The sequence below is a fragment of the Heloderma suspectum genome, chromosome 4, assembly GCF_057233095.1.
Source record: "Heloderma suspectum isolate Gila_16-S chromosome 4, 16-S_ref, whole genome shotgun sequence".
NCBI lineage: Eukaryota > Metazoa > Chordata > Lepidosauria > Squamata > Helodermatidae > Heloderma > Heloderma suspectum.
Window position 1 is genome coordinate 258,834,851 of NC_139461.1, and position 19,387 is coordinate 258,854,237.

The window sequence follows — 19,387 nt, forward strand, 5'->3', positions numbered from 1 at the left end:
TTGTGATGAAAGAACCGGTTTGGCACTCAGAGAATATGCCCTACTAGATGTTCCTTGAAATATTGGGAGCGTCACTTAAACTGTGAGCTTAAACATGCTCACTTTGTAGCAAGTCACACGTATTTGCTTAGTGGCCCATTTTCCCGAGTTAGTGTGCTGTGGCTGTAATGCGCAAGTCTGACATGCACATTATAATACATGTCTGTCTCAAAACTCTGGAGGTTGTAGTTGCTTCAGGTATCTGTCTTGTGTAGGTGACTGGAGGTTTGAACAGAGTTCAGAGTAGAGTCTGGTTTTTTCACAGATTCTAGAAGCTCATCTTGAGGTTGCGTTGATGACCAGTCTTTCTCAGCAAATAGCTTTGTCCTGCTCATTAGATTTACAGTAGTCAAAATCTGATGAGGTCAACCTTGGAAATGGCATGGTAAGCTCCATTGGGAGGAAGCAAGTCCTATTGGATCTATACTGCTGTTAAGCTAGTTCAGAAGAGATTTTGAAGAGACAAATAGTAACATGAGAGAATTATTTTGCTACTTTTGTGTAAATTAATCTGTGGGATTCTATATAGGATTAATGTTCCTGCATACCTCAGTCCTCACAAAGATGAATATGCAATAGATCAGCCGTCCAAATATACAGACTGGCATTAAATTTACTGAACAATGGTTAAGTGAAACTGCACTTTGCTTTTATTTAGTATTTGTGTGGACTGAAATTAGGCAAGCACCACTCCACTTCTTTTTACATTTCCTGGGGTATTTTTCCTCTCCAGTTACAGAAGCCATTCATGAAATGCCTTGTTGTTCTATTCTGAGTAATTCTGAATGAGAATCAGTGTTCTCATCCCAGAGTAGGAAAGTGGTGTTGTCTGTGGTTCAGAACATGTGATTCAGTTGGTAAATTGGCACTTGCTTTGTGTGTGTGCGGAGAGAGTTTTTATGGGTATTAAACAAGGAAAGAGATTCTGGAATAGATTTCCCAGAACAGTCAAAGGAGCAAAGAATTTCCATTAGCCTCAAGATTGAGGGCTGCTTCACCATTATTTTTTACCAGGTATGTTTCTGACTGTGTACTCACTACAACTGAAATGCTAGAAATGGAACTCTGTGTAATATATACCCAATAAACAGAATGTGTGAAGCAGGCCTAAGCTAGGATAGTGCCAGTGGTGTAGTATTGTTGAGTTTGTCTCTTCAGTTGCAATCTATCTTCTGATCTTTGTCTTGTATTGGGAAGGGGGGCACATGTTGGCCTGTCAGATATGCCTTGCAGTCAAGAAATGTTGTGGAAGAGGCAATCAGCCTTTGGCATTGTGGTGTCTTTGGATAGCAATAGCAGGAGTGAGCACTCCATGATCCCAAGCTCAGCTGCAGTTAAGGTTGCATTATGCCCATACCCCCTCATTTCGGAGTAGGCATCTTCTACACTCTCCAGACATTTCAGTCCTCTTCCCTCTCAAGCCACGTAGCCCACGTTTTCCTGCTGACAGTGTGCTGCAATTGCTGGCCTATCTGAAGAGTGAGGGTTCAGGAGCAAGTAGGCACAGAAGCAGTCCTCTTAGCATCTCAGGGCTACCTATAGCTCCATTTCATTTTGGGTATGGAACAAGGGTCTTCTAAGTGATCTATCTCAGTGGTTTGAAAGGTTCCTAGGAGGGGTTTGATTTTAAAGGGCAGCACATTTTATAATTAGCATAAAAATGTTTAAAATATTTGTGTATTATATGACAATACATAGCTCATGGTTTTTTTACAGGTGAATTACTAACCTAAATACTGAAATATACAATCCGGTTTGAATGTCTAGTAAATATAACTGAGAATCTTTATCTTGGAGAACTATGGCAGCGAGCAGGCACTTCCTTGCACTTTCATACTGGGCTGCTTCCTCTTCTCCCCTTGTCGCCTTTCACTGCCTATGCTAAGCTCAGAATGCCTAAACTCAGCTGACTTGCCCTGGTAGGTCCCTCTCCCTGCCTGTCTTGGGTGTGAATTTGAAAGAGAGAGTTTAGAAGGGATTGCTTCTCCCCCAAAGGCATACTACAGCTTGTTTGTCAAATTGCTAGGCCCTGGCTTGTCAAATGATTCCCTCCCCCCCCCAAAAAAAATAGAGAAAGTATAGAGTCAAATGTAGGCCTGTACCCTTAGGCAAAAGAGGGCTTGTCAACCTGTGTCAGAAGACTAAGGTTTTTTTTAATCTTCCACTCTGTTTAACTGGTTCACTTCTTGGATGCACAGTGAGGAAACCTGTAAAATTCTGGGATGAGGGTACTACTTGCTCAAATTTGTATAATATTTCTAAAGCAAATATTGGAGTCATTTATGACAAACTATCCCATCTTTATTATAATGTACTTCTATACAGGTTCATATGTAGGTATTCATTATCAGTAGACCAGTGTTGGCAACAAAGTTGAAGGAAGCATCTGTAAAACCAGCAAGCATCTAACCTTGATGTATTCATCAGTCATCATAAACAAACATAAAAGGTCACAGGGATGTGTGTGCACTCTGGTTCCTTAGTTGAAAGGATTCCTTGTGTGTTGATCTTGGAGCTTTTTCTTTGGCAGTAATTAAAATACCACAGACCTCTGCATTTTGAAGCTGGACTTCCTTTTCCTACAAATGGTTTCCTTTTTAGAAAAGTAAGGATGTAAATTGATAACTGCAGTTAATGATGGTGGACATCATGGTGAGGGGAAAGGATGCTTTTCAGTTTATGGTCTGCTCTGTGGTTTGTAGTAAGGTATTAATTTAAATACCACATAGTATATTGTGTTCGACTGGCATGTGTCCCTATGCGTTGTGGTCTGTCAGAACTCTACCTAGCCACCCTAAAGATTATACTGTAAGCAGTGAATCCTAGCAGTATCCCCTTGCCTCTTAACTAAGCTAGTTTCAGGTTATACCTGGTGGATGGCAGTTCCATATAGAGAGGTGTGCCACTTTGTTCAACCAGTTAGAGTAAATTATCAGGTGCTAGCATATAGTGGGAATGGATATGGAATCATGGCTATAAAGAGAGGCTATAGTTGAGAAGGCAGAAAAGTGCTGACCTCAGCGTCTCTTCTCTGTACCTAGGTGTCTTTGTTCTACCTCTTCTTCCCCCCACATCTCCTTCCTTTGTCTGCTGTCTTCCTGCTTCCTTCAGCCCCCCCCCGCCCCCCGCAGACACTACCCACTTTCTAGCCCCTGCTTCTTTCATATTTCTTTGCTGTTTGGCCACTTCCTTCTCTTGGCTGTCTTCTTTTCAGTCCCACTCAAATCAATCCTCACAGAAGGATCAACACTTTCTTAAATCCCCTAATATGCAGATACCTTATTGTTGGATTGTGTCTCCCCACCCCACCTCTCCCATTGTTTGGCAGGGCTTCTAGAAAATGTATTCTTGTTCCTCAGTTGTGTGTCTAGGCAGCAGCTGTACTGGTTTTTGTTCATCTGTTTATCCAGTCTTTCAGGGCTCCTGTTTCCATGAGATGACAGGATTATGTCCTGAATTTTCTTTTTCCTTTTTTTTGGGGGGGTAGCTAACATGAAATACTTGATCATATATTTCAGGCCCAGCGCAGAGATACTTTCATTGAAGAACGCTATGGAAAATACAACATTAGTGATCCATTGATGGCTCTTCAGAGGGATTTTGAAGCACTGAAGGAAGAAAATTATGGTGATAAACATCCTGTTTGTGCCAATCCCTTATCCATCCTGAAGGTAGTGATGAAACATTGCAAGAATATGCAAGAGAAAATGTTGTCCCAATTAGCTTCTGCAGAGAGCAGGCACAGAAAGGTGGGTTTCAAGTCCTTTGGACTTTGATCAAAGCAATAAGATGTTCCTGTTTAGAATTTGGTATCACAGAGCAGAATGGTGTTTTGTATTAAAGCATTTTTTTTTCTGACTTGAGGTACTGTTTTCAGTGTTTTAAATTCATGCTTGTAGAAATCTTCTCAGTCCCAAAAATGTTGCCTTCACTAATTAAAATGGTGTTGCATTCCTAACTGTTTAGAAAGTACAGATATGTTGTGCCTTTGAAAAAAAGAATGCTGCTATTTAGAATGTAGAGATGACAAAACGTAGAACTGATAATGTTGTTATCATCTACCTTATCACAGTCTCCTCAAACTCTGGCTACCATCTGATCACAGGCAGCCTCACATTTGCAGGGATATGCTTTTCTAGAAAAACAGAGCTGCTGATAATTCTAAAAGGAAGCAAGTGCTTCCTTTCCAGTGTTTACAAACTGGAATCTCTGCTGTTCAGTTAAATTGCCCTGTATTTTATTTCCCAACCTCATAATTTTGAAAGATATTGACCAATCTTTACCTCACTCTCCAAGCAGTCTGAATTGAGTCTAATAACTCCTATAGTACCTGCTGCAATCCCATAACTAGGATTGTACAAATACATTTGACTGGTACCAGTTATACAGTTTGGCAAACTTCAGAGTAATTGTGCACAAAGAAAAGCAGATGCTTACTCATGTTATCTATTTACTATGGACATAATTTTTAGAAAATTGACATAGAATTGGTTGGCTGTTTCTAATATATCTTCATTCACGGAAAACACAGATCCATAAATCTGCACATAGAAATGCCTGTTGTGCTGAAAAACTGGAAAAGAGTGTTTGGTTCTCATTGGTTATTGGAAAGGCAATATTATTAGCAGCCATTGCACCTGCTTGCAGCAGAAGGGAGGTGAGACAGCATGGCCCACTCCATTAGCTTGGCTGGGTCCAATGACCATTTGGCTTCCCTTCAGAACTGTCTCCCTCAGTAGCCATTCTACCTGATCTTTAAACGTTATGTAACTATGAAAAATTAGTGCCTGATTTTGCTTGTTTTCCTTTTCTCTCCCCATTCCTTTTTCTTTTTGTATCATGTCTGTCAGACTGTAAGGCTGCAGATAGGTTATGGCATTTTAATAGCTGAACACCACGAGAAGACATTTAGGCAGGGTTTTTTTTTTAAATTAGAAGATGATTGCTTGACTGTATTTCTGTACCGCCTTTCTGATGCCAGCCATGGTGGTTTACAAAATGTTCAGATAATAAAAAAATAATAATCTAGGGATAGGGAATGTGTGGCCCTCCAGATGTTGGATTGCACCTCGTATGACCCCTCACCTGACGGAGGCTGATGGGAGTTACAGTCTAACATCTGCAGGGCCACTCGTTCCCCACCCCTGCCATAATCAAATAAAAGTATATTAAAATATTATAAACAACTTTAAACGCCATAACAATTTAAAAAGCCAAGTTAAAAAGATGTGTCTTGACCCACTTCCTGAACACAGAGTGAGGGCCAGTGTCAGCTCCATAGAGAATGCGTTCCACAGTTTGGGAGAAACAAAGGAGAAATCTCTTCTACATGCCCAACAAGCAAGCATCTGCAAGCAAAGGCGTCTTCAAAAGGGCCTCTCCTACTGATCTTAATAACTGAGCAGGTTCATACCGAGATAAGTGGTCTCTCAAATAGATAAGACCTAAACTTTTTAGAGCTTTGAAGGTTAAAATCAACATGTTAAATTGCGCCCAGAAAACAACTGACAACCAGTCATATCTTTCAGTGTTGGGATGATGTAATTATGATACTGCGCACCAGTTAGCAGAGTAGCTGCCACACTTTTCACCAATTGAAGCTTCAAGGGTAGCTGCACTTAGAACTCATTGCAGTAGTGTAACCATGATGTAACCAAAGTATGGATAACTATTGCCAAGTCACACTGACTCAGGAACAGTCACAGCTGGTACACTTGATATAGTTGTGCAAACTCTGAATGCAACTACTTAATGCTTTAAATATAGATACTATATTTTACGTGTTCTTATCTCTTTCCACCCAAATAACTTCAGGTAATTTGAATTCTCTTGTGCTAAGGACCTAATGTTCTTCTAAATAATGAGTGAATAATTTTGCCTTTGTTCCTTCCTCAATTTTATTGGCCCTGTTTGGCTGTAACGACAGCTTTTGGCAACAATTTGTGGGTTAATTAATTTAACACACACACCTTCCGCAGTTGCCACTGAAAGCAGCTGTTATGTCTGAACAGGGTCATTCACACTTAAACGAAACAAAAAGCCCTCAGAGCTTAAGTAGGCTTGTTTTGAAATTATTAGTCTAAATGAGAACGTTAGTCTTGAATTACTTATACTAACCCAGAAGAACTAAGGCATAATCCTATGTATGGCTGGCTAGGGAATGCAGGGAGTTGCATGACTTTTTTTTATGTCTACACATGCCTAGGATTGTGCCCCAAGTTGCTTTCTGTTACACCATCTACATTGTTGAGGAACTCTTAATACAAGATCTTTTTTTATATGGACCCTAATTATGTCCTTAGAAGTAAGGCCTGTTGATTTCAGTAGATCTTCTATGTCCTTGTCTCTTTGGAGGTTCAGCCTAAACTGTTTCTGCTTGAAGAAAGAGCTGTTATTGTTTAGAAACTCTGAAAGATGTGTTTTAGAAATATTTGCCAACTAGCAAATCCATTCATAAGTCAGTTTAATATATAAAATTAGATAGTATGCAAGAAACCCAATTTCCAGCTGTCAACTGCTTTTGCTTTAAATTTTGCTCAAAACAGACACCAAACTGAATTTGCCAGACATTTTGATATGCTGCTGTTTACTTTTGGTCATGACTCTGTAATATGCGTTACTACTGTATGTGCTGAAACAGTATCCTTGTGATGACTTAGAGAGCAACCCTGTGGCTGCTAGATACTGCCTAGTGGGCCATAGGATATGCTCATTTCCAGGAACCGACCTTGGAGCCCATGCTCCGAGATCGGTTCCTGGAAAAGTGACTGCTCCCCTCATCTGCGCTGCCTTGGAGGCAGCACGGAGAAGCCCTATCCTCCACGCTTGCAAAAGGAGCACAGAGCAACTGAAAAGGGGCAGGGCTGGGGGGCATTCTGGGGCAAGGAGAGCAGAGCTGCGCGTATGACACACACAATGTGTTGTACAGCAGCTTCCTCTCCCAGTTCCCGCCCCGCCCCTGCCGCTAGACAGCTGAAAACAGCTGTCTAGCGAAAAATAACAAGGCAGGAGAGGTGCGGAGAGAATGATCCCCCCGTGCCTCTCTTGCCTTGCTTTGGATAGGTGGTCGCCTCCGAGGTTGGAGGCAGCTGTCTATCTAGGATTGCACCCTTAACGTATGGGCCTTTTGATGTGTACTGGCTTAACAGAGTATCAGCTATTCCTATAATTCAGCACAAACTGTGAAGCATGTCCTTGGCTGGGTCCTCATAGCAAGTAGTTGCTTTAAGTTCTAATTTTGCTCTCAAGTGGAGAAATAGGTTAGCACTCTTTCCTGTAACTTATTTTGTTGGACCAATTTCCAGTTTTCTACTCGTTATCAATGCTGCTCAAATAAAATTCTAGAAAACATGAGATAGAACTTAGGGGGCAGGTTTGCTGCTAGAGGCTAAGGGCGTAATCCTATGCATGTTTAGAGAGAAAAAAGTCCTAAAACTCCCAGTATTCCGGAGTTGTATGACTTTTTCTTTCTAAACATGCATAGGATTGTGTCCTAAAGCAGTTTTATATCTCTGAAGTAAATTCCTGTCTTCACACAAATTTCATTTGCTAAATATATATATTTGAAAAAAATGCTGAAAATGGTAGTCCGCATCCTGAAGAGCTCATCCTTCAAAGCATCTTCTTCTCCCCGTTAGGTCTTATCCAGCTCAAAATCATGTAAGCAGGAATAAGGTTTTTAGAATTGTAGAGCAGACTGTAGAAACCAAGTGCCTCTATTTCCTGTTCTTTATGTTTACTTGTTGGTTTCTTTTTTTCCACAAGGCTAATGAGGATAAACTGTGTAGATTACTGAAGGTGGATATGTGTGAACGGGATGGGATGCTAGTTTAGTGTTGCACAGAACCCTTTCACTAAGTAAAGGTCAAGGATTCTGAATATCCGTATTGGAATGTTCCGCTTCAGATTTTGCTTTGGACAGAAAGGGCCCTGGCCTGCACATCTGGATACACTTGTAATTCTTACTGTTAAAGGTGATTGATAGTGTTCTTTTCTGTTGGAAAGGTAATCTTGGATCTTGAAGAAGAAAGGCAGCGGCACGCCCAAGATACTGCTGAAGGAGATGATGTCACATACATGCTGGAAAAGGAGCGAGAGCGACTTACACAACAGGTATGCCTTCTTGCTGGTTAGTCAGCTCTCACCGAGCAATGATTAATTACTGTTTAACACAGAGCATGCTTTCTGTGGGTGGAGAAGCTGGTAGCTAGTGTCAGTATCCGTATCCTGAAAGTTTATTCGCTGCCTACAAGCAGAGAACTCGACTTCCTAGACTGAGATTTGTGTTCAGTTACCAAACTACAGTTTCAGTTCAGGGGGCAATAGAATTCAAAATTTATAGAAGTGTGTAAAGTGGCTTAAAGCGAGCAATGTAATTTGAGAATATAAAGCAGGTACCACTTATGAAATTTAATGAATATACCATATGGATCTGCATTGTATACTCTAATGGTAGACAAAATGTCTTATCTGCACTCTTCCTGCTCCATGTGTGCATACTGAAAAGAGCTGGGGTCAGTCATGTCTCCCTTGGCTCATGAATTTTTAATAAATGTAATTCACAGACATTATTGGTTGCTTTACAGTTTGTAGTTAATGTGTGTACTCCATAATCTTGTGTTTGTTTGGACACATGTCTTGGTAGTGCAGTCTATTCATAAATCTTTAGGCGAGGGGGAGGTGTTCTCTTGATTGATCCTTTCGTTCACTCTCTCATTAACTGACAGAACTGACTTTCAGCATTTTTGTGTGGACTGTGTTAAACTGTTTTACTACTTTTTAAAAGCTCCTTTACCTTCTCTTCTAGCTGGAATTTGAAAAGTCCCAGGTGAAGAAATTTGAGAGAGAGCAGAAAAAGCTGGCTAGCCAGTTGGAGGAGGAACGCACACACCACAAGCAGCTTTCTTCCATGCTTGTGTTGGAGTGCAAGAAAGCCACTGCCAAAGTTGCAGAGGAGGGACAGAAGCTTGGGGAACTAAGCATGAAGCTGGAGAAGGAAAGAAGTAGAGTGAGCCACCTGGAGGAGGAGCTAGCAGCCAAGAAGAAGAGAGGCTTGCAAATGGAGGCACAAGTGGAGAAGCAGCTATCTGAGTTTGACATTGAACGAGAGCAGTTGAGAGCCAAACTGAACCGGGAAGAGAACCGCACCAAGGTCCTGAAGGAAGAAGTAGAGAATCTGAAGAAAACACTAACAGAACTAGAGGCTTCTTACAAAGCTGGCAGCAACAAAGTTGAGAACACACCACCAAATGTCTCAATGGTGTCCACAGCAACTCTCACGGAGGGCTCTTTAGGGAGGTCAGTAGCTTGCCAGACAGGAAGTCCCGTGACAGAGAGCACCGCCCAGGGAAGTACTGTCAGAGTGACACACACATTAACACCCACCTCTGCTACACCTTCCCATCCTTATGCCAAGGCAAATGGGCACTGTGATGCTGATGTCCAAACAAGTGTGGAGCCAGCTCAGCCCGGTTTAGATAATCTACAGAAAGGCAAGCCTATTGGATCAACTGCTGAGACTGCCATGGAAAATAGCAGCTCCCCAGTAAGAACAGAGTCACTTTCCCCTTCAGTCCCTTCCAGTGGGATATCCTTATCTCCAAGCAACACAGCTTCTTCATCTCTGACATCCTCCCCATGCTCCTCCCCAGTCATGACTAAGCGTTTAGTTGGAACATCAGCCAGCAGCCCCAGCTACCAATCTTCTTACCAGGTGGGAATCAATCAGCGCTTCCATGCTGCTCGCCACAAATTCCAATCCCAAGCCGATCAAGATCACCAGTCAAGTGGCCTCCAAAGTCCTCCATCCAGGGATCTGTCGCCCACCCTTGTCGATAATTCTGCCGCAAAGCAGCTTGCACGCAATACAGTTACTCAGGTTCTCTCCAGGTTCACCAGTCAGCAGGGTCCTATCAAGCCAGTCTCTCCTAACAGTTCACCCTTTGGCACAGACTACCGAAACCTTGCCAATGCCATGAGCCCCAAAAGTGAGTCTAGCCCAGGCAAAGTCTCTAGCCCACTGAGTCCGCTGTCACCTGGAATTAAATCACCAACCATACCCAGAGCAGAAAGAGGGAATCCTCCACCAATTCCTCCAAAGAAACCTGGTCTGGTTCCTTCTCCAGCCACTCCCACCCCACCAACTAAAGCCTCCTCTCAGGCTTCCTCTCTAGGTTCTCCTGTGGATTTGGCGAGTAGCTGCTCAAGCAATGCTGTTGTAGCCAATGGGAAAGAAATTGAGATCTTATTGCCAACCAATAGCTAGTCTTTAGAAAATCACATTCCAAGTGCTTGCCATTCCTTGATCTGAACCCCTGTCTTATCCTCTCCATGTTATTTATTTGGGTAGGAACAAAATCTGTTTGTGTAACACATTTAGTGTACTTTTCCTATGTTTTATATTATGTAGAAAATAATGCAATTTGTATACAAACGTTTAAACACCAGAGTCTCAAGGTGTCTCATGGCAGCAGGCACATCAAACAAAGAGAGAAGCAGTTGAGTTCCCATGCTGGGAGCTGACCAGTGGACTATGACAACGAAACCATTATTTTTAAATTATGCAGAAGAACACTCCATGCAAACCTCTATTCCAGACAGACATTTTCTAAGAAGTGCCTGAGCTTAAGCCTGCAATGTGATTCTCTGCAAAACCAGAAGGGATCATCCACCTTCAAAAAAGCACAGTTTCTCTGAATCATGAATGTTGAAATCAACACTGTTCTTAATCCTTTTCAATATTTTTTTTAACAGTATGCTATAAAAGGAAATGTTCCAAAGGTGATCGCTAGACCGGTCAGTTGTTTCCTTGCTATGAACAAAGTCATTTAATGTAGCTGCCTTGTCAGGTGCACTTTGGCTGCATTGATGAGCTTTATGCAACCCGATTGTTTCCTACGATATAACAGTTAAAAAAAAATACACCTTTGGGAGCTTTAAAAAATCAGGATGCCAATTTTTTTCCAGTCAAGTATCCATATTTCTCTCCATAGAGATAAAGTAGGTGAGATCTAATCTTGAAGTGTTGGATTAGGTTTTTTTAAAAAATATTCTTCACGCATTCTACTGTTGTGTGTAGAACTTCTGAGAGCAGGATCTTTGCTATTACTTGATAAAGATCTTAATATTACTTGAAACAAGAAATGGCTAGTCAATTCAATACAGGTTTTCACATTGGAAAGACAGGATCGATACTAGAGTGATCCAAAGCAATAACTTAAAAATCGCTCACTATGTAATAATATTGTATGTCAAGTTGACATAGGTCTTGCTGACTAAGTTGTGTTTGTTCATACAAGACTGCTGTCCTGTTGGCAGCACTGGAAACCAAATTGTTAACTTTTCCCATAGAGATGCACATATGCGTGTGTGTGTGTGCGCGCGTGTGTGTGTGCGCACGCGTGTGTGTGTGTGTGTGTGGAGAGAGGGAGGGAGGGAGAGGTGTATATGTTATACACACATTTAGTTGGTGTGATTATATTACTGAGATGCTTATCTCATAAAGAAAATGAGGAAATCTACGTATGAAACTACTTTTTAGACTTTATCTACGTCTGAAAACCTGTTTTCCTAGGAAAGATGGTCAGTAACATGGGGCCAATACAGGACTGAAACACTTTTCTTTCTAATGAAATGTGCTGTGCATGTGTTACAGCTTTTTTTTTTTTTGCAAAAATATATTCTCTGACCATCTCTGTGGACCCACACTTACATATCCTATCGATGTCTGAAATTGCCCTAATGCTTTGCCCTAATGTGGTCAAGATTAGGAATAAATTGTCTGTAGTATGACCTCAAGTAAAAGCATTTAAATACCATCCCATAGTCAATCTGCACAAATACACTTAGGATTGGATCCACTGCTATCTTTCCACTGACTGAAGCAGTTCTGTCAGTGGAACCCAGAGGAGGGCAATCCCGCAACCTCCCACGCACCCTCAAAATCTGCTCGGGGGGGGGGGCAGCAAACCCTCCGGAGCTGATTTTTGGACAACATGGAGAGCTGCAGAAGGGATGATATTGCTATCATGATGGAACTTTCTTGCTGATGTCCACTAACATGATGTTGGATCTAACACGGTGTCATATTTATCATTCTTGCCAGATGATCTGATGATATGGCCACATGCTGCTTCATGATATTGAGACACTAGACCAAAGCTCTTGAATACTTTTTACAAAAAACTTGTGTTGGTGCTGCTTCAAGACACCACTATATATGGTCTAGCTGTTAGCCTCTCACGTCCTAATCTTTCTTTGTATGGAACTGCTAGATTGAAATATTTTAGTAAAGAGGCTGATATTTCTGAGACTATGCTGTTCTCAAGCACACACTGACATAGGAAGCCCTTCAGTCTTGACTGTACCCCTCCTAAATTTTGGTAAGTGTACCATTCATTATTCCCATGTGATTGGATTAGCCCTTACACTAACAATACTTGGTCATCACCTATAGACAGATAGGAAATAATTCTGATAAACATGCAGATAGTTCAGTTGTGCAATACAGGTTTTTCAATAAGGGTTGCACAGCTGAAAACTAGATGAATGGTTTCTTGTCAGTATCGCTTCTAATCTTAAAGGGAGGGTAATGTAGCAGCCCTTAAAGTATTTCCTTGTGTTTACACTAATTTGTATCCTTTCTTTATGATATGACTCTATAGAGATTTATATACAATAATGAATTTTATTAGGAAATGCACTGAGTACTGTATTCTACAATGGATTGTGGGAAGGGAGAATGCAAGAGGAGATGTGTATTTTTGCTAGTAGCCTATCTTCTGAGATTAAACTAAGCACAACTATTAAAGTCGTTCCAGCTAATCCAGTAAGACTTCTAGGGTTAGTATTTATGTTTTCTGCAGACGTTGGAAACAAAATGTTTAATCTTCTTTGAATCACATATTGCTAGAGAGGTTTGTCACTGGCTAACAGGATTTTAATGAAGTTCAAATTGTATAATCTAGTATTAATTGTTCATTAACATCTGTATATTTGTAAAGTCAAATGTATGAAGCAGAAGTCTTTTTATCATTTTTATAGCTGGCAGCATTAAACACGTTAAACGTTCATACTATCAATAAAGGGTTTTATTTTTATGATGTGAATATTGTACAAGGACATGGTTTTAAAAGTTTGGCTGCTTGTATGCTTAAAGTGTTTACTGCATATTCATGAAGTATTCACTAGCAGTTTGTAGGCATTTCATAAGCCTTAGGTGGACTAAGTATAGGAAAACATGCCTCCAACAGCTGACAATATGGGTAAGGACAATGCTTCTTAAAGTGAAATAGGAAAGCCACGAATACTTGGTAGCAATGCTGTGAATATTTACCAGTTTTAATTTTAAAAGGCTTAACAGTCCATTAATAATTCATTAGTGCAGAGTATACCGACATCTATGACAACATAATATTGTGGTAACTCGCCAGCTGCCTTTGGATAGGGATCTGCAACCCTTCATTTCTACTGCACATTCTGACTTAATATATTATCTTGCATCATGCAACAGTGAACCAGCTCCCTTCTTGGTTCTTTTTCCAGGACTTGGGAAATACTTATTCCTTAGTAGGGATGTGTTCATTAGATATGTCTTCCATTCTGCAGTTTATTCACAACTTTGCTTGTTCTCAAATACACTAATCAAACTGGATACTATGTACAAGTCTACTGCTCAGGTTTGAAGACTTAAGGGGGTGGGAAAGGGGCACTTGTCCAGCTCCTGTTCATCAGTTGGATCACACTTCTGCAGCTAACCTGTTTTCCCTCCCTCTTGTGGGGGTGGAGACAGACTTGCCTTATGCAAAGTCCTCACCCCAGTCTGGAATGCTACAAAACATTCTTTACAACATCAAAAGCTTGTTAAGGTTCCACCCACCACTTTCTAACATGCTGTGCTAAAATCAATGAAAGGTATTAATCTCAACTACACCAACCTACTGAACACAGCCCATTTCTAGAGCTGTGATTCCTGGTAGCCCAGAGCAACTCTGAAGCTGGCTTTGAAATTATGGGAAGAGAAGCAAAGAGACAGTTGCTGACAGAGTTCCTATTCATTTCTGTTCTACCTTTAGCCACCTATTGCTAAGGCAAACGTTGGGGTTTGTCTCTTGCAGAGCACAGAAAGTACTTTTCGTCACTGGTAATTGCTGAGGTGGTAAGAGGGTGGAGAAACATCTGACTTCAAGGAAACATCTGTCTCCTTCCCAATGAAATAAACAGTGGCTCCATCCTTCAGAGCTAGACCAGATAACTTCTATCACACAATGCAGGGTCTGGGAGTTTGAAAGAATTTTGTTGGGCACAAGTTAAAAGTTGATTTCTGACAAGTTGATTTCTTGTACTATGACCCTGCCTCTCCACCTTTGTTTTTCCAGGTTTGTTTACCTGCCTGAATATGTTAACAGGGAGTTCCCTCATTCCTTCCTGTTGCAATGTTCAGAGTCTGATTTGTGTAGTGCAAGTTACTACACTTGGATCAGGTCTTTGTCCCTGATGGTCATAACTTTCCACCCCCAAGAGTGCAAAATTAACTCTTTTGTGCCACCTTGTGTTGGAAGTACACATCTATCTCTTGATTATGACAGTTGTGTATTTGCAATTTTTTAAAAAGGAAAGGAAGAATCACTTCTGAATTTTGGACTACAGTTCTTGAATGCTCTTTCTCCATCTAGATGATTTATGGCGGGGGGGGGGTGTTAATTTGAGAGAATTTCCACTTGTGGGCAGGTTCTTTTTCCTGGAGAACCACTAGTGTGGAACATCACTATACTTTCTGCTGTTCCTACTAGGACAGATGGCAGGGGGCTGAGGGGAGACAACGAAGGAGAACAGGCAGGGCAGTTGCCTCCATTCAAGAACTATATCAATGCAATGGCCTCAAGCACTCGGGGTACAAATATCAATGGTACTCGTATTTGCACGAGCTGTATCAGCACTAAGTGGCTTGAGGGGGGATGTAGAGTGACAAGACAATAAGTGATAGCTTTTTAAGAATAGGTCCTTCCCATCTCTGGGTCAGAAGGATGCATTCCTGTATTGGGTGAATGGTCTAAACTTGAATCCTAAAGCTCTGATAGAGCAAGTCATAGGTATAGTTGGTCCTTCCATAGCCCTCAGTATTTGCAATCTAACGAGCCCCACTCCATAACTAATTAAGCCTATCGCCTTCACTTTGGGACTGTTCACACAACATGCTAGCCCACATTCACTAGTTGAGTGTGGGTTGTTTGTTGAATCATGGGTTAGTGTGTTGTCTGAACCCAGGACATTTTCTGCAGGGTGGCTTGTTAAGCACCCTAGACAACCCAGCAACAACCATGGGTTCTCAAAGTAGCTTGTTTGATAAAAATAAGTACACTGCATGGCTAACGGGTTAGCGTGTTGTGCAAACCCAGTTTTAGTTGTTGTTCCCCCCCAACTGATCATCTGAACACAGTCACTGCGTAGCCATAAAACCTTCACAAACTCAAAAACTCCAATGAAACCTCCAAGCAAGAGGAAGACTTTCAGCATAAGGGAGCTCTCCTCAGAATACTTCTGGGTATTATAAGTTAGGAGAATTCTTATTCTGAGTATTGGTTTCAAATTCTGGCAGCTTCCCTAAACAAGAACAGGCCATTTGAACAGAAGCTACTTATATGGAATGCAAATTTTCCCCAGGGGCAAAGAAGCAATGGGTTTTACAACATCCAGCAAGGAAATAAAAAGAGTAGAGTGTGCATGGACCCCCCGCTTTGCTTCAGATGCCACTTCAGACTCTCCAAATGAGCTCTGCTTCAACTTGGACCGATTCGGACCCCTTCTGCTTCGACTCTGTTCCGGATCCGAAGCGAGATTCAGATACCTGGATCACTCAGTTTGGGTGTTTTCCCATTGACTTGCATGGGAAAACACAAATGGCCATAACTTTTTCAGTTTTGACAATAAATATATGAAACTTGGGAGCTTCTCTGATGACATGGAGGGGATCCCACCTACCAAATTTCAGACAGTTTGGCCCAGTACATTTTGTACTAGGTGAAGCTGAAAATTGTTTTTTTTCCACAAAAACTCTCAAAACAAAGAGCTTTGCCTCTCAGCCCTGCCTTGCCGCTACCTCCTGCCTGCTCGGCTGTCTATGGCCATGTTTCCACAACAACGGAAGGAGAAGCTAATGGAGGAGTATTGGATTTTTTTTAAGGAATCAGCTTTGCTGCAATGTGGTCCTTGCAGGGCTCCATGAGCAGTAAAAAGCTTCACAGAACATACTTCCGGGCGGGGGTGGGGGTTGGAGTGAACATAATCTGTCTAGCAGGGGCTGCTCAACCAGTAAGAGAGGCTTCCCCACTCTCCTACCCCTTTCTCCTTTCCCCTGAAAGGCCAGATGCACCTGCATTTGAGGAGCAAGCCTCACTGACCACAATGGGAGTTACTTCTGAGTAGATAGACATATGCTTGTGCTCGAAAAAGGAGCAGTAACCACAAAGACGGAAACCAGCCCCCATTTTAACCCACAGTATCTTTATAGCGAAGGGTTAAAGTTTCTTCCTCAGGCAACAAACCAAACAAAGGAGAATTGGAACCTTGATATTGCACTGTGCCTTGTCAATTGAGGGGGTAAATCACTGGTGGAAACACCCCCAAGGACTGCTAGCTGCCTCCTGCTCATGAGGAGGAGACAGCTAGTGAGTGGTGGGGGCATGCTGTGCTGCTGGTCACTGTCCTTGACCGCCAACCAGGTAGGAGGAGGAAGATGTGCGTTGCATACCCCCCACCACTAGCTGTCTCCTGCTCGCAAGGAGGAGACAGCTAGTGAGCAGTGGGGACATGCACCGTGTCTCCTCCTTCTTCTGCCTGGGAGATACACAGAGCTTTTGGCATATGAGTCTATATGCACACATAGACTTGTACGTAAAAAGTGCTGTGAATCCCCCATATACTCAAGATTCACGGTGCTTTTTGCATATAAGTCTATGTACACAGAGATTTCCAATTGCAATGTTTTTTTTAAAAAAAAAAAACATGGCAATCACTGTGGAGGCAAAGGAACCAGCGAGTGGGGCTGTGGGGGGGGGGCATCCAGAGAACCCAGACAGGTGTGGGTTCTCGCATCCCTAAATAACACCACCAGAATGATCTCTGTCTCTGAAACACAGCCATTTTTTTCCAGTTATTCATTCCCCCCCCCCTCCTCCACCACTGTCACTGATTGGAGATTGCTGGGTATTGATTGATTGAATTTCTTAATCGCCCATCTGGCCGGTCACCCAGCCACTCTGGGCGATATACAGAAATACAATTTTAAAACAATAAAATTCTACTTTAAAACATCGTATTTCTAAAAATACCCTATCCCACACCAAATGCCTGCCTGAACAACCATGTTTTTAATGCATGGCGGAAGCTCATTAAAGAGTTACATTCAGCCCTGATTTGGCAACTAGAGTTACCATTTGGCAAAGATCCCTCCCTCTCTCCCTCCTCCTCCTCCCCTCCCTTCTCAACCCCTCACTGAACTTTCTCAAGTTGATAGTTTTGGCTCCAGACTGTCTGGGTTGCTCAGAACGAATCACCAAGTCGGATGAGGCGCTTTGTATACAAGCTGCTTCGCTTCGGGGCACCTCCTTGCTATTCTGCTCTGCCTCGTATCACGCAGAGGCACCTCCGAAGCAGCCCGCTTCAGCTCGTCCTTCAGACCAAGGCGATGCACATCCCTAAAAACAGTTCATTTTTTCTCTCTCCAATGCCATTGGGCCAGTAGAATCTTTGTAAGATGGGGATGGATGACAAAACTAGCTAGTAATTTTTATTCTCCTTCAGTTCTCATGTAACTGCATCCCTTGCCTCTCTCCTTTCTTTTCCCTCCATCTCTTGTCTTGCCTTCTGTCAAGAAAACTTATTGTAGGCTTTAGAATTCACTCTGAAGCAGCATTTGGAAGGCAGAAGCACCTGGCAATTTGTTATGGGTCCAGCCTCGACTAGCTAGCTGGCTCCATTGGTTTATTTATTTGCTTTTATTATTTAATAGATTTATATGCCACTGTCTATATTTTAAAATATCTCTAAACAGTTTCCAAGAAAATTAAGAACATTAAAATACATCATGATATGCATTTAAATACAATTAAAATACATAATACTAAAACAAGTTTGATTGATACCCTGCCTTTCTACCAAGGAGATGATGCTCAAGGCAACTCAGTGGGGCTCAAAAGGTGATTGCTTGGGGCACCACAAGAAAAAAAAAAGAAAATTCTTTAAAAATCCAGAGATCAGCTGAATGAAATGGAGTAATGAGCCAGATCTTGAGTAATAAGCCCATGTCCAGAGGATTCCCCACCATGGCTTTCTATTGTAACTTACTTCGTAAACCACCCTCTATTTTGGTGGTGCTGTATAAATGAAGCTGAGTAGTGGAGGAGATTCAGGACAGACAAAAGGAAGTACTTCACACAGCACAAAATTAAACTATGGAATTCACTACCACAAGATGTACTGATGGCCACCAGTTTGCATGGCTTCAAAGGGGGACTGGACAAATTCCTGGAGGAGAAGGCTATTGATGGCTACTAGTCCTGATGGCTATATGCTGCATCTAGTATCAGAGGCAGTATGCCTCTGCACACCAGTTGCTGGGGAACGTGGGCAGGAGGGTGCTGTTTCACTAATGTCCTGCTTGTGTGTTTCCTGCGGGCAGCTGGTTGGCCACAGTGTGAACAGAATGCTGGACTAAATAGGCCTTGGGTCTAATCCAGCACAGCCTTTTTTAATGTTCTTACAAGGAATACATTAGCAGACAGAGCTGGAGCTACATTTGGAAAGCACTGCTAATAAAGGATCAGTGTCAGTCAAACAGATGCTAGATAGATGCTTAGTAAAAATTATTAATTAAACACTGGAAAAAGTCAACATGGGAGGACAGCACAGGCTGTCACAAGAGTGAGGCCTCGGGATATTAAAACATTTTCTTTAATAGAGAGAAGCCTGATACTACTGTTAACCCTCTAGACCAGAGCTTTCCAAATTTTTCATGTTGGTGACACACTTTTTAGACATGCATCATTTCGTGACACAGTAATTCAGTTTTACTAGCAAACCGGAGGTTAAACTAACCTGTTATAAGAGATATGGACACATACATAAATTGTAATAACGAAATGTATGGGGGTAGAACATATCTCATGAAAACCTTTCATTTATATTTTTTAAAATATATGATTTGTAAGATAATAACATATATTGTTGTCATTTATGAGTAACAGTATGTAAAAATGTGCAAGAAAATGTGAAAAATAAACAAAATTAACTAAATTATTTACAATACATATTAGGACACATAGGCCCAGGTAGGAGCTCAGCTGCAAAAACA

At 41.7% G+C, this 19,387-nt stretch overlaps 1 protein-coding gene across 1 annotated transcript in view; it reads left to right on the forward strand.

Annotated features, from left to right (window-relative positions):
• CTTNBP2NL (CTTNBP2 N-terminal like) overlaps positions 1-13,142 on the forward strand; it is a 44,271-nt gene extending 31,129 nt beyond the window's left edge. The window contains exons 3-5 of the mRNA XM_084853452.1: positions 3,558-3,788; positions 8,044-8,151; positions 8,846-13,142. Of these exons, the coding sequence (XP_084709578.1) occupies positions 3,558-3,788; positions 8,044-8,151; positions 8,846-10,303 (1,797 nt within the window). The 3' untranslated portion in view covers positions 10,304-13,142. The remainder of the gene's footprint in view (positions 1-3,557; positions 3,789-8,043; positions 8,152-8,845) is intronic.
• The last annotated feature ends 6,245 nt before the right edge of the window (positions 13,143-19,387 follow it).